The sequence below is a fragment of the Camelus bactrianus genome, chromosome X (genome assembly GCF_048773025.1).
Source record: "Camelus bactrianus isolate YW-2024 breed Bactrian camel chromosome X, ASM4877302v1, whole genome shotgun sequence".
Taxonomy (NCBI): Eukaryota; Metazoa; Chordata; class Mammalia; order Artiodactyla; family Camelidae; genus Camelus; species Camelus bactrianus.
In genome coordinates, this window is record NC_133575.1 from 104,887,852 (window position 1) to 104,903,221 (window position 15,370).

General features: G+C 40.6%; 1 protein-coding gene across 7 annotated transcripts in view; it reads right to left on the minus strand.

The window, feature by feature from the left end:
* Nucleotides 1-15,370, minus strand: part of ARHGEF6 (Rac/Cdc42 guanine nucleotide exchange factor 6) — a 95,441-nt gene that overhangs the window by 25,619 nt on the left and 54,452 nt on the right. For all 7 annotated transcript variants that reach the window (XR_012504800.1, XM_010952521.3, XM_045514895.2 and 4 more), the window contains 2 exons: nucleotides 14,602-14,697; nucleotides 12,933-13,055 (listed from right to left, as the gene is read on the minus strand). Coding sequence is in view for 6 of the 7 variants with exons in the window: in XM_010952521.3 (XP_010950823.2) it covers nucleotides 12,933-13,055; nucleotides 14,602-14,697 (219 nt within the window). In the remaining variant the exon portion in view is untranslated. The remainder of the gene's footprint in view (nucleotides 1-12,932; nucleotides 13,056-14,601; nucleotides 14,698-15,370) is intronic.

Genomic DNA, 15,370 nt, shown 5'->3' on the forward strand with positions numbered 1-15,370 from the left:
TTCGCAAGCTAGAAGGGGAGAGACAGGGGAAATCCCAAAAGATCTCATCCAGAGGAGAGCAAAAGACTGGGGTAGTCATTCAGATATATGTAAATACGGGGAACAATATCAAGGTTGGGGTCTGCTTATATATCCAAATTCAGATAACGCATTACTGCATTTTTAACAAGGCACCAACACACAATCATACACTTTTCAGGCTTCATGTCAATTCACTGCCAATCGTCACAAGCATTCCTAGTGTGATATTGCCACCTGCTGGCCGAAATGAAAAAGTACACCTGACTGGCTTGCTCGGAACTCACAGTGATTTTCCTGCTACTAAGCACCTACAGCTTTAGCAGAAATCCGCCAATGTCCCTGTTTCAGCTGAAACCGTCATACAAAACAAGATTTTGTTCTGATTTTGCTGCAAATCTCATTCAACTACGCTTTGCCTCTAGTGTGTCAGCATAAACTACTAAAAGATGTATATAAAATGGCTGAGATGTAGAAGCACATCGGAGAATCCCAAGTATTTTAATTTAATTTTCCTCCCTTACATGTAAATACACCACTAAGATAAAAATTCAGTTCTATGAGACTCCAGTGAGTCTTCTATCATTTCAAGGGATATTATAAAATTCTCAAAAAACATCACTAGCCCAAATCAAGCCAACAGGGTATAATAATTCCCCCTCAAAGCTGGGAATCTTTCCATTAACCGTGGACCAAATTTTAAATCATAATGTTTGAAGGAATCACTACTCTGTTATTTATAAATAAAACTCCTAATGTGGGTAAATGCAGTCAGTAGCACTTACACATAGAATTACCACAGAAAATTCTCTGAACACTGCAAAAATCTGCCATCTGAGGTACACCATTTCTTTCTGGCATTCATCCGGAATTGTTATTCTCTGATCAAAAGGAAAAGACTGTGTGCTCATATAAATGGTGAGCTAACATGAAGGGGATCTCTTTTTTTTTTTTAAGAAACTTACCCTTATCCACACAGGATGTTTATCCATCACGGGAAAAATGCCTCTGAACTATTTTTTTTTCTTTATTGAAGATTAGTAGTAAAGTATAAAAACATTCCTGGAACTGATAAAAATAAATTCAGGACTGCAGTTCCCTCGAGTGAGGGAGGGAGGAGCAGGAAATGTTGGGAACTAAATCCAAGACTCCCATTGCAGCTTTAATTTCTTTCAGCTGGGTACGTGGGTGTACTTTATCTCTGTTCTTTGTATGCCTGAAATATTGCGTAATTTTTTTCTAAAAAACAACTAGGAGCTGGTAGAAGATGGATCAAGTAGAAGTGAGCAGTGGTGGCAACTACCTTGTACTACGTGCCGGACACTTTGTATACGTTATTGCCTTGAAGCCTCACACCAACACTGCGAGGTAGGTGGTTTTAGCCTCATTTGACAAGTGAGAAAATTAAGGCTTAAAGATTAAGTGAATCACTCTGGGTAACACAGCTTCTAAGTGACAGAATTGTAAACTGAGACAATATAAAAGTGGTTAAAAAAAAAAAGTTTAGGCTGAGATAGGAGTGGACCCAGCCTGACCCATTCCCTAAGGAAACAAGCAGAGATATTGGAACCTATCGAAACAACCATTGAAAGTCTCTAGAAAGTGTCCCAGTGGCATCCGGTAGATAAAGAAAGCAGTTATTCAACAAAATATTCTAAAACTCAGCAAGAACAAGGAGAGTTGGTGGTATTTGAGCCAGGACCTTCTAGCTCCGTCCCGCCCTCCTCCCAGCTCAGCTCGGCAGAAGCTCCGCCAGGCAAGCGTGGACAAGAGCACAGGCCTCCCTCCCCCCTCAGCTCCGGGCCCCAGGACACCAGAGCTCACGGGCCTACCTCGGCTGCGTTCCCGGTGAGAGTGGCTGAGAGGTGGAATGGAAGCTTCCTTCTCCGCTCGGCCCCTGCACACAGGGAGGATGCTCTACCCTAGGAGCAACAGGCTGAAAAATACTGGCACCATAGCGCCCTGACCCCAGCTCACTCGTAGGATGGAGGTCCTGTGCTGGGAGAGGTCAACAGAGAAGACCAGAGGCCACTGCACTGCCCGGCACCCGGCACCCGGAGTGGTGGCTCAAAGACTTTGCCCGGGTGGGGGAGGAGGCTCTGAAGCTCTCCTCAAAGGAATGGGTTGAAAAACAGTGTGAGGAAATTCAAGCCTGAGGGCTCTTGGAAAAACAATGAAGATTTGGGTGGTAAGCAAATAAGAGGAGGCTGGTAGCTTCTCTTACTTAAGAGCAACAAGCTACACAATAGGCCGGCTGGTCACTAGAGACCCAGGGAAAGAGACAGCTACGAAGTGCTAAGACGTGCCAGGACAAACTTCAAAGACTGGCCTCAAAAAACTACCCCTAGCGGGGAGGGTACAGCTCAAGTGGTAGAGCGCATGCTTAGCATGCATGAGGTCCTGGGTTCAATCCCCAGTACCTCCTCTAAAAATAAATAAATAAACAAACCTAATTACCTCCCGCCTCAACAAACAATAAAATAAAATAAAAACTACCCCTAGAATAGAAAGCCCAAGAAATAAACCCACACACCTACAGTTAATTAATATTTGACAAAGGGGGCAACAAAATACAATGGAGAAAAAAGTCTCTTCAGCAAGCGGTGCTAGGAAAGCTGGACAGCCTCACGGAAATCAATTAAGTTAGAGCACTCCCTCACACCATTCACAAAAATAAACTCAAAATGGCTTAAAGACTTAAATATAACACATGACACCATAAAACTCCTAGAAGAGAACGTAGGCAAAACATTCTCAGACATAAATCATAGCAATATTTTCTTACATCAGTCTCGCAAGGCAAAAGAAATAAAAGTGAAAATAAATAAATGGGACCTAATCAAACTTACAAGCTTTTGCACAGCAAAGGAAACCATAACAAAATGAAAAGACAAACTACACACTGGAAGATAATATTTGCAAAGAATGCAACCCACAAGGGCTTAATTTCCAAAATATACAAGCAGCCCATGCAACTCAATATCCATAACAACCCAATCAAAAAATGGGCAGGAGACCTAAATAGACATTTCTCCAATGAAGACATACAGATGGCTAATAGGCACATGAAAAGATGCTCAACATCATTAATTATTAGAGAAATGCAAATCAAAACTACAATGAGGTATCACCTTTTATCAGTCAGAATGACCATCATCAAATAATAGATACTAGAGACGGTGTGGGAAAAAAGGAACCTTCCTACACTGTTGGTGAGAATGTAAATTGGTGCAGCCAATATGGAAAACAGTCTGGAGGTTTCTTAAAAGACTAAAAACAGAGTTACCATATGATCTAGCAATCCCCTTCCTGGGCATATATCCAGAGGAAACTCTAATTCGAAAAGATACCTGCACCCTAATGTTCATAGAAGCAGTATTTACAATAGCCAAGACATGGAAGCAATCCAAATGCCCATCAACAGATGATTAGATAAAGAAGTTGTGGTGTATTTATACAACGGAATACTACTCAGCCATAAAAAATAAAGTAATACCATTTGCAGCAACATGGATGGACCTAGAGATTATCATACTAAGTGAAGTAAGCCAGACAGAGAAAGATAAATATCTTATGATATCACTTATATGTGAAATCTAAAAAATTTGATAGAATTTTATTTGTTTTATCACAATAAAAATAAAAGGAAATAAGTGGAGGTGAAATAAAACTTTCTCAGGCAAACAAAAACTGAGGGAAATTGTCACCAGTACACCTTCTATGCAAACATTGTTAAAAGAATACTTTAGAGAGAAGGAAACTTGGATCTATATAAAAAATGAAGAGTGTCAGAGAATAATAAATGCATGTAAAATAAAATCTTTTCTTTTTATTATTCTTCATAAGTCTAATAGGTTACTATTCCAAGTAATAATAGCAACAGTATTTGAGTAATCTTACCTTGTGGATAAATGGAATTAATGAGAACAATAAGAGATGAAGGGGAAAAATTGAGACTACTTTACTGTAAGGTACCTGCACTACATGTGAAATGGTAAAATGTTATGTGAAAGTGCTGTTAGATTAGTTAGTTGTAAATGGATATTAAAAACTCTAGGGAAATCACTAAAATTTTTTCAGAAGTATAATATGCTAAGAAAGAAGAGAAAATGAACTCATGTAAAATATTTAACTAAAACCAGAGAAGGCAGTAAAAGGGGGCTAGTAAAGAAAGAACAACTACAATAAATAGAAAACAGTTACAAACATGGTAGATATTAATCCGATTATTTTAATAATCGCTTTAAATATGAATGGTCTAATTATGCTAATTAAAAGATAGAGACTGTCAAAGTGGATTTAAAAAAGAAGACTCAATTATATATTTCCACATGCAAAAGAATGAAATTGGACCCCTACCACACACCACATGTAAAAATTAACTGAGAAAGGATTAAAGAACTAAATTTAAGAGCTGACACTATGAAATTCTTAAATAAGCATAAATCTTCATAAGCTAGTTTAAGCACCGGTTTTTTAGATATAACACTAAAAATACAAGCAAAGTAGATGAAATAGATACACTAGACATTATCAAAATTAAACTTAAAATGAAAACGTTTGTACTTCAAAAGATACCATCAGTGGCTCCCTCCTCCTTCAGAGCCGGCCCGCACTCTGTCTATGGAGCGTGTATCTACTTTTACTCTAATCTGAGCACCCAACCCCCACACCTCGTGGCCTTTCTCTTGCCTTTGGATGTATCTCTAAGTAAATCTACCTTTACTCAATGGTGGCTCACACTTGAATTCTTTCCTGCGCGAAGCCAAGGGCCCACCCTTGGCGGGGCACGTCCCAGGGGCTCAACCGAAGCCTGGGACACGGCCCTCCTCACGCCCCACACCCGTTTTTCCTGCATCATCTCTCTGGCGCCCAACATGGGGCATTTACATAAAGACATGGGGCTCAAAGGGCATCATCTCGATCCGCCTATTGGGCTACGGCTCCCCTCTCTTCGGAGGGTGGCAGGGGGTTTCTCCCGCGCCGTGCAGATCCAAGTAGCCCTTAGGTGGCAGCTGACGCTGCCTGCGGGATCTGGCAGAGACCAGCTCTCTAGCCGTGAAGGAGCCCACCGTGCCCAAGGCTCTTCTCCCCTCCATCTTTTCTCATTCTCTCCTCTATCGCTCTCTCTCTTCGGACTCCCCTCTGTGGTTCCTTGAGCCCAATTCCTCTTCTCTGTGCGATCTTGGTCCAGTTCCAGGAGGCCGGAACTGCGAGAGGGGGCCCAAATTAGGGGACTCCGGGAGTTTCCCTTTAAAAATCTGCGGCCCAGCCCTCCCCGAGCGTCCTCGCGGTGCAGGGCCTCATTGGATCCGAAGGCGGGAGTCGCGGGCAGGCACTCCCCTTGTGGACCGAGGTTTCTGGCACCCCTCGGTGGGGTCAAAGGTCTAAGCACCCCTGAGCGAGAGGTGCTGGCGAGCGCTGTCTTCACGGGTCGCAGTTTCTTGCACCCTTGGGCAGGGTGTCAGTTCCGTTATACCCCTGAGTGGGAGTTGCAGGTGGGCACTCCCTCAGGGGGCCTAAGGATCTCTGGTCTAGGAAGCGCTGTGGCTATAGCATTCCTGTTTCATCCTAGATTTCTACCTTTTGAAGCTATTTTGTTTCCCCTTCTCTCATAGAAGGTAATCGGCTTAGCTGTCTCAGGACCTAGGTCTGCTCCTTCCCTCTAAAGGATTTAGACCCTGGGACTCTAGTCACATTTTCTCCCACTGGCCCTTGCTCCTTTCATTAACTAGTCCAAAGGAGCCACCTCAGGCTCATGGACAGGACATCCTAACCAAAATGGGGACAACTACAAGTATCTCAAAGGACTCCCCGCTAGGATGCGCATTAATTAACTGGGAAAAGTTTAAACAGGATAGTTTGAGGGAAAAGGAGTTAATTTTCCTTTGTAATACTGCATGGCCCCTATACAAACTAGGGGACCAAGAGGTCTGGCCAAATAATGGGTTATTAAATTACAATACCATCTTTACAGCTAGATCTGTTTTGTAAAAGAGGAGGTAAACGGGGGGGGGGGCATACACCCAAATGTTCCTGACCCTGTCCCAAAACCCAGATCTAGGAAACTCCTGCCGGGTATGCCTGGCTCGCGTGCCCTCAAAGCGTCTCCCCCCACAGGAGCTCTCTGTTTCAGATGACCCCCTTATGGGTCCAGCTCTCCAGTGTCCATAGCCAGGGAGTCCCACTTCCCTCAACTCTGAGGGGAAGTCGTCCTCATCTCCGTCACCAGAGGAAACTCCTGCCAGCACTACTCGAAGTGGGGCCACCTACCAACCTCCTACCAGCAAACTCTGCCCCTTAAGGGAAGTGCCAGCCGGTGATGGAGGAACAATCAGAGTTCATGTCCCTTTTTCTAGGACCGATTTGGCTACTTGCAAGGAGAAATTTGGACGTTTCTCTGAGGACCCCAGTAGGTTTATGGATGAATTTGCCAAGCTGACAACGGCCTATGAGCTGACCTGGGGGAACCTACAGGTCCTCCTTTCAAACTGCTGCACTTTCGAGGAAAAAAGCCGGATCCTCGGCACAGCTCCACTGTGTGCCGACGAACTGGCTGTCTGCAACCAGGGACATAAAATCTGCCTTACCGAGGCGGGGGGATGCAGTCCCTGACCAAGACCCCCACTGGAACTACCACCAGGGAGGTAGAGGGCTTGAACACAGAAACTATACGGTAACTTGCCTCGTAGAGGGGATGAAAAAGTGCGTTGTTAAGCCCTTCAGCTATGACAAAGTGAGAGAAGTAACAGGGAAAAGATGAAAATCTGACCGTCTTCCAGGGCCACTTAGTGGAGGCCTTTAGAAAATATACTAATATTAACCCTGAGACCCCTGAGGGGGAAGTCCTGGTAAACACCCATTTTATCACTCAGTCGGCCCCAGACATCAGGAGGAAATTACAGAAGGCAGCTGTGGGACCCCAGACCCCCAGGAATTGGCTCGTGGAGCTGGCATTTGGAGTATTTAACAACAGAGACAGGGTTGAAGAGGCAAAAAGGATCCAGGGACAACAGCGAAAGGCACAATTCTTAGCGGCAGCCTTCATCCCTGCACCACCTCGGGGTTACCCTCCACAGAGACCCACGGTGAGGACAGGATCTAGGATGCCTGGATCAGGGCCACTGTCTCACCAAAAAGGAACCCGTGTTAAGTGCAGCCAGGAGGGCCACTAAAAAACATGCCCCATGTATGGGGAAAGTCCACCAGGACCCTGCCCCACATGCAAACAAAAAGGCCACTGGAAGTGGGACTGCCCTCAGTCCCGAAGGGGGCTTGGGGCTCCCAAACCAATGATGGCTGAGATGATTGAAGACTGACGAGGCCCGGGACCCTCCCTGGCTCCCACAGGCCACCTGGTCATTTCTCCAGAGGAGCCTCGGGTAACCCTTGACATGGCAGGTAAAAAAGTTGTCTCTTTATTAGATACAGGAGCCGCCTACTCCATGCTGACTGATTTCCCTGAACCCCTGTCCTCCCAAGCCTGTGTAATAACGGGGGTCAATTGAAGGCCCCAAACCAAGTGCTTACTAAAAAATTGGCTTTTACACATCAGTTTTTGCTGGTGGCTGAGTGCTCCGTCCCCTTGTTGGAAAGGGACCTACTTGCTCAGTAAATTCCAATTCGGAGACCCTTACATGAAAGACACGCACCAAAAAAAAATGTCAACTCTTGGCTTTGGGAGCCTGCCTCAGTCCCAAGCCAGAAGAGGTCTATCTGTCCCCCATATTGTTTCTCAAGTGAACCCTGCTGTCTGGGAAACCGAGGTCCCTGACAGAGCTTCTGTTGTCAGGTTATCATCAGAAATGGGACCACGTGAGGCTGTAGGCAAGCCTCTTCAGATCAAGGGCCGAACCAAGAACCTTAATTAAAAAACTTCTCAAACCCAGGAAGGCTCCTCAAAAGTGTTCATAATTAGATGGCCAAATGGGAGGCCATCAGTTGGACTAAACTGACCATAGCTGATATTCGGAGCCTAATAAAAATATTTTGGAAAAGTCTCACCTAAGCTAAATGGTTTACAAATCTAGTCTTTACAGGACCAGAGGTGTGGCTCCAAAAATGATACAAAGCCTACCAATACTTAAGAGACAAGACAATCTTAAGAGAAAAGTATTGAGAAAATATTTTTTTTTCTGGTGTTAAAAAAACAAAGTCTTTCTAGGAGAAACTTGACTTCCTATGCTTTTGAGATACAAATATTCTACATTGTCTTCTCAGGGAACTCTGATCTCACCATCTTTTTAAAATATAAATCTCCAAAAAAAAGGGGTGGGTGGGAATAATTTGAAACTTAATTTGTTAAGGACAACTAAAAATTTTGTCTCCTTTTCATAAATATTTGTACAAAGGCTTAGCCATCTAGATGGACAACTTTGATTTGTTCTATCTGCCAAAAACCCAGTTTAAATCCAACTTCTTGTAGCTAATGGGTTTTACTTAGTTATATCTGATTCATGACTAAAACTTTAAAATGAAAACTCTAAGGTGTCTGGTTTATATGTCACAGATGTATGGTATTGGCAAAATTAAATGGTAAAAGAGCTCTTTAATTGGCTTATAGGAAATTAGGTACTTATATAAATACTCAAACATAGAGAAAACTGGCCAAAACAAATTCCAGTTTCATGTTATCTAAAAAGTGTTCAGTACTGGTATTGGTATTAAAGCTCGCTTAACCTTGTTGGTTTAATTAATATAAACATGTCTTTACAGACATCAACGTTAAGTATAATACTTCTGTTGTGCTTAGGCCTACTAGAGGGCAAACAAGACTTTATTTTATCTGTTACAAATTTGTCAACCAAAAAAGTAACTCTATGTAAAAAAAACTTTTAAAAAAGTAAACAAATAAGAGATTTGGGGTAAACTTCATAGGAGTTTTATTTTTAAAATATCTATCTAAAACTGTCTCCAAATTTTGGTACTTAAAACTTGAAACGAAGTTTAAAACTTCACTGGCTATCTGTGTCATTTATAAAATATTAAAACATTAATTGCTGGGCAGGTCTAAGGTTATCTACCTTTGCCTTAGGAGAAAAAAACTAAAATGTAAGTTTCCAGTCAAGAAACGGTGATATGACAACCAATTCACAGTTGCTTGCTTCTTGGTTTTTGCCAGAGATTAAAAGTTTTTAAGGGTTAAAATTATAATATATGTAATTAAAGCTCCTAAAATAAGAAATATTTCAGTATACAATGGGAAAGTAAGATGTATGTTTTTAGTAAGAGTTTTGTGAAAAAATACTAAAAAAGTTTCATGCATAATCAGGATTTTAAATATTTAGCAAGTTCTGAAAATTCTTTGTAGCTCCAGCTAACTTTGAGATGCTTTAAAGAAAACCAGAGGCATCTTAGATATTAAGTTAACTAAGATTATTTAATATGTTAAGTTAAATATAATCAGCCATGATTCTAGTAATTACAAACAAGTCTCTTTATCAATTACAGATGTTTAACCATGCCCTTTAAGTCTTTTTGTCATTACAGACTGTTAAACTGTTGTTACAAAGGTGTCTCATCTTTAAGAAAATTCATCAGAAGTCAATGGAAACAGTGGGTTACAGCAGCCCCACATTAGATGCTGGCTGTGCGAGGATTCCAGCCCACACCCTCAGCCCTTGGACACAAACACAAAAGACTGTCCTGCCCCTGGGGCCCCTAGACTAGACATTCAGAAATTTTTTACTCCCTAATAGGCAGGATCAACGCCCCTACTCAGCATGGAAGTAGTTTCAGAAGACGGACCGTCGCCCCTCTGCACCCCCATAAGATTATGGGAGTAAAATCTCTGAGGGGGGAATGAGACAGGAAGGGGGCAAGTCACAGCCATTCAAGGAACAACACAACAGTTACCACCAGAATGGCAAAAGATTCAGCCCCCAGTAGGCCTTGAGGCTCTAGACGGTGGGAGATTTGACTTCTAGCAGAGCTTGAGCTTCATTATACACCCACTGTAATCTATTAGATGGTGAATAACGTGCCCACAGGCGCCATGACAGTCCCAAGGCTAGCCACAAAAGGTTAAAGAGTGGGAAACGGCCAACTTCCTGGGAATCCCAGCCCCTTCCCCAGGCTACTTAGACTGGGCCTTCCACGTATTAGCATATGAAGCCACTGAGCCCATAAAAACTGGCAACACAGCGCCTCATGGCCGCCCCCTCTCTCTCCCTCTGTCTGTGGAGTGTGTACTTACTTTTACTCTAATCTAAGCACCCAACCCCCACACCTCGTGGCCTTTCTCTTGCCTTTTGATGTATCTCTAAATAAATCTACCTTTACTCAAAAAAAAAAAAAAGATACCATCAAGCAAGTGAAAAGACAATGAAAAAAATGGTATAAAATGGGAGACATTTTTTGCAAATCAAACACCTACTAAGAGTATATAAAAAATATATAAAGAAATGGTTGCCACTCAACAAGGAAAAGATGAATAACCTACCTAAAAATGGGCAAAGGATTTGAGCAGACATATTTCCAAAGAAGATATTAAAATAAAAACAAGCACAGGAAAAGATGTTCAACATCATTAGCCACTAGAGAAATGGAGAATACTGCTACTGGGTTTTGGGTTTCTTTGTGGGTGATGGAAATGTTCTGGAACTAAATAGTGGTGAGGGTTGCACAACCTAATATATTAACAACCACTGAGTTGTACACTTTAAAATGGTGACTTTATGGTATGTGAATCATATCTCAATAATGAGACAAATAACCCAATTTAACAATAGGCAAAGGATCTGATTAGACAGTGCCCCAAATGAAGATACACCAATTGCCAATAATGAAAATGTAAATCAGTGTCACAGTGAGGTATCACTTCATACCCTCTAGGATGGCTATAATCGTAAAGACTGGTCTGAAATTCAATAAAACGTATCATCATCAAAAAAAAAGACTGATGATAACAAATGTTGGTGAGGATATGGAGAAAATGGAACCCTCACACATTGCTGGTAGGGATATAAATTGCTGCAATCACTTTGACTTTGGAAAACAGTCTCCCAGTTCCTCTAAAAGTGAAACATAGAGTTAACCATATAACCCAGCAATTTCACTCCTAGGTGTCTATGTTGTGTGATTCCACTTAAATGAAATTTTCAAAATAAGCTAATCCATAGTGACAAAAAGTATTTTAGTGGTTGCTTTGGGCTGGCAATGGGGAGTGACTGCTGAGGAGTATGAGTTTGTTTGGGGAATGATGAAAATGTTCTAAAATCAAACGTGGTGATGGTTGCACAGCTGAATACACTACAACTAATTTAACTGTACACTTTAAATGGGTGAATTGTATGGTATGTAAATTATATCTCAATAAAGCTGTTATATAAGAAAGGAAATGGTAACATTTTATTTCTTAAGTTGGGTAGTGGATACATGGGGATTCATTTTGTTATAATTCTTTAACTTTGCATTTAGATTATTTTGTTTGTAGGTGAACTACATGTCTGAATAAAAACATTTTTTTTAGAAGTCTGATAGACCTGGATTCTAATTCTGGCTCAACCACTTAACAGCTATGAGTTCTTGGGCAGATTACTTAACCTTCCAATGTCTTATCTGTAAAGCAGTGATGGTAATAATAGTAACTCCCTCAAAGGCTTTTACATCATGTGCCTGGCACATTGTCAGTGTTATTCTTAGCTAATGTGAGCTCTAAGCAATTCAGCCACTTGCCTAAATAATCCAGAGTCATGGCTTCTCTTTCTTTAAACTGCAACTTCCATATTTGCTATTCCACCAGAGTTCACAGCTTTAACCAGGGGAATAAAATTGACCTTCAAGTAGGACCTATTGAACTCTTACCTTTAAAATGCCCTTATGTGACAGCTCTATAAAGCTAACACAGCTCCTAATGAATGAACCAGGGCAAAACCAAATTTTCTGTCACTCCAGAGGTTTGGTGTCAACTAGTGATCTAGCCTGGTGCTGGGAGTTCAAGTCTGGCCAGATTAAGGGAAGAATCATCTTTTCAGTCTTGAGCCGCCTTCAGAATCCATGTCTGTTCTGAATCTCGTCTCCGAGTTCAGTCTTAAGAGCCTCTATGTGTTGTTCTTTCTACTGTCCCACCTGGATTTCTAGCACACAGTTTCAAAGTCAAAACTGTGTCTTCAAGTCTATCCTACAGTATTCTGGCCCAGATGCAGCAGAGCAGGTGTCAAGGATGAGTTGTCAGAGGGCAAGAAAGGGTAGGAGAGATGTGAACTTATCTGGGTCCCTTGCAAGGACTGTTAAAGAAGAGACTATTCTGCTGTTCTCCATGAATCTGAAACAATGTATCATATATAATTATCACCAGAGACCTTTGCTTAAAGTACCTGACACACAGCTCACAGTATTGGTTTCCCTGTTGATAGCTATATTTTAGCCCTATTACTGCTTGAGACTTCCGCTACCAGAAAAAAGGGAGAGTAAAAGAGACGAATCTAGGCAGTTTACCTCTGTCAGCAACTCGGATAAAACATTCACTGGGACAGGAGATGGCTGGATCTAAATAGAATTTTACTTCAAGAAAGCCTTCCCTGACCCTTCCCTCACCCCACGCTAAGTTGATAGCACGTTCAAAGTCTCACAGTATCCTTTTAATTACCCTTTTCTAATACAACATGTTCACAATGCTTAATTTCATGTCTATTTCCCTCAAGAGTCTATGCTCCATGAGGGGAGGGACCTGCTCTTCCTTGTTCACTACTGTACCCCCATCAACTACTACAGGATTTTGCATATAGTAGGTGCTGAGTAAATTATTTGTTGCATTACTGGACAATCAATCCATATAACAATGAATCAATTCCTGGTACAATGAATGGGGATAATCAAGAGCTCAGCTGGACACCTTAGATTTCCAAATAAGGTGGTCCTAGGAAGGGATATCATTGCAAAATAGCTAAACATAGGAAATGTTAACGATTTACCTGTGCTGGGTGAGTACATTTACAGCTGAAGGATGATTTGCACAGTAAGCCAGATACATAGATTTAAAATGAGGCATGAGGTTCAGTAGACAACCACCTACTTTGTGCTGGTTTTCTGGAAATCTGTAAGCAAAACAGGTGAAACACAAAAATATGAAATAGGACACAGGGGATAAAGGAAGATGATTCCAATTAAACCCGGCAACATGCAAACCTTCTGAATTCTTTTGCCAAAGTTAAAAAAAAAACTTCTATATTATAACCATTCTATCTATGAAATGCAAGTTCTTGTCCATGGCTTTAATCTCTAGCCACCAAACACAGCTCTAATACATAGGGCCAGTTACCTAATTGGAATTAATAGGGTTTTTTTAAGGTACTTATTCAAATGATAATATTCAAATTTAGCTGGGCACACTAAAAATACTCTTGGTTAATTTATATGAAGTTCAAGTACAGATAAAACTAATTAAATCAAAAATGACACATCACAAAGGACTATTGTGTAGTCTTGGTGGCCTGGTGGTTGCTAAGCAAGGTAACCTTCAGATTTTTAAGATTACAAGCTACCCATTTTCATTTTGTAGAAAAATCAGAAAAGCACAAGAAAGAAAAAAAATTACTCAGAATTCCACCATTCAGACATATCTAGTGTAACAATTTTGGCATATTCCTTGGACTTTCATGTTTCTCTATAAAATAGAAAACAAATATTACAAATCTAGCTAGTAATCTGCTCTTCTCACTTAGTAATCATCTTGCCATAGCAATAATCCGGATCCCTCTCACCATTTGGAGTGGCTCTTCAGGTCTCTTTAGTGGGGGCTCTCACCATCTTCTCCCTGGACAACCACCTGGGTCTCATAAAACTCAAGAAACAGGCAATTGCCCCAATTTCCCTAAAGACGATGAAAGGTACCAATTTCTCTGAGATCCACTGCTTGGAAAATTAATCTTGCTCCAGAAATATATTGCCTGATGATCATTACAGTTCATTCTGCACTATGAAGGTGAACAACCTCAACAATCTAGCTAGCCATCAAGGATGTGTTGTGTTCACATAAAGATACACTTTTCCAAAATTTAAAACGAATATATATGTATGTATATGCATGACTGGGAAATTGTGCTGTACATCAGAAATGGACACATTGTAACTGACTATACTTCTGTTTAAATAAATAAAAAAATAAATAAATAAATAAAATTTAAAAATAAAAGATACATCTTTCCTTTCCCCACTTTCTATGTGTTTCAACTGCTAATACAGTAGACATGATACCAGGAGTGATTAAAAGAGAAGAATAAGTTCGTGGAACTGAATGAATAATCTGAGTAACTTTTCCAAGTAATTGGCAACATACAAAAGAAAAATATCTAATCAATGACAAAGGCATCATCTATGGTCAATTTAGACCTTATTTGTTGATATGATTTTTAAATAAAGTTAGAAATAATTGACTAAATGTAGAGCCCTGATATGTAACTAGTGGTCTGACACTGTGAATACCACCACTTTGTATATTTCCTCTGTACTGGGACAATCTATCAAAGTTGTAATAAATGCATACATATAAAGTTCCCGTATCTAAAATATCAGTTCAAAGGAAAACAAAACACACAAAGAACAATGTTGCTGCCTATCCTAATGGCAATATGTGATACTTACTTTGAACATTCTTCCAAGGCTTGGCAGAGAGTCTGTTGAAATGTGCATACTTCCTCGAAGTTTCCCAATAAAGATGTAAACTCCACAGTACTCAGACTGAAAATAGTAGATATGTAGTTTCAGTGAAGAGGACTTGAGGATGACTAGTTATCTACCTCTAGTCTAGTTAGTGGAGAGTTTGCTCTACTAACTGGCAAATGGGACAAGGAAAGCAGTTCCTCTATTTATAACTTTTGCTTCGCAATTTACACCAACTCTGTGGTCTTAAGCAACTTTCTAAAGCGTCTTTCCTTGATTTCTGTTTTCTATAATTAGAATAATGATCCTAAAAAATGAATGTTTATAAGGGATATTTAGGTATTTTACAAAGCAGAGTAAATGAATGACAAGGGCTTAATATTAATATCTAAGCATCTACAGAGAAGAGATTGGTGGATGTCAAAGGTGCAGGGAGGGCTGGGTGGAGTAGGTGAAAGGGGTCAAAAGGTTCAAACTTCCAATTATAAATAAGTTAAGTCACGGAGAGGTAACGTCTAGCATGGTGACCAAAGTTAATAATACTGTACTGCATATTTGAAAGTTGCTAAGAGACTAGATCTTAAAAGTTCTCATTATAAGAAAAAAAATTTTGTAACTATGTATGATGATGAATGTTAACTAGACTTATTGTGATCATTTCACAATATATACAAATATCGAATCATGACACTGTACATCTGAAACTAATATAACATCATATGTCAATTATACTTCAAAAAATATATCTAAA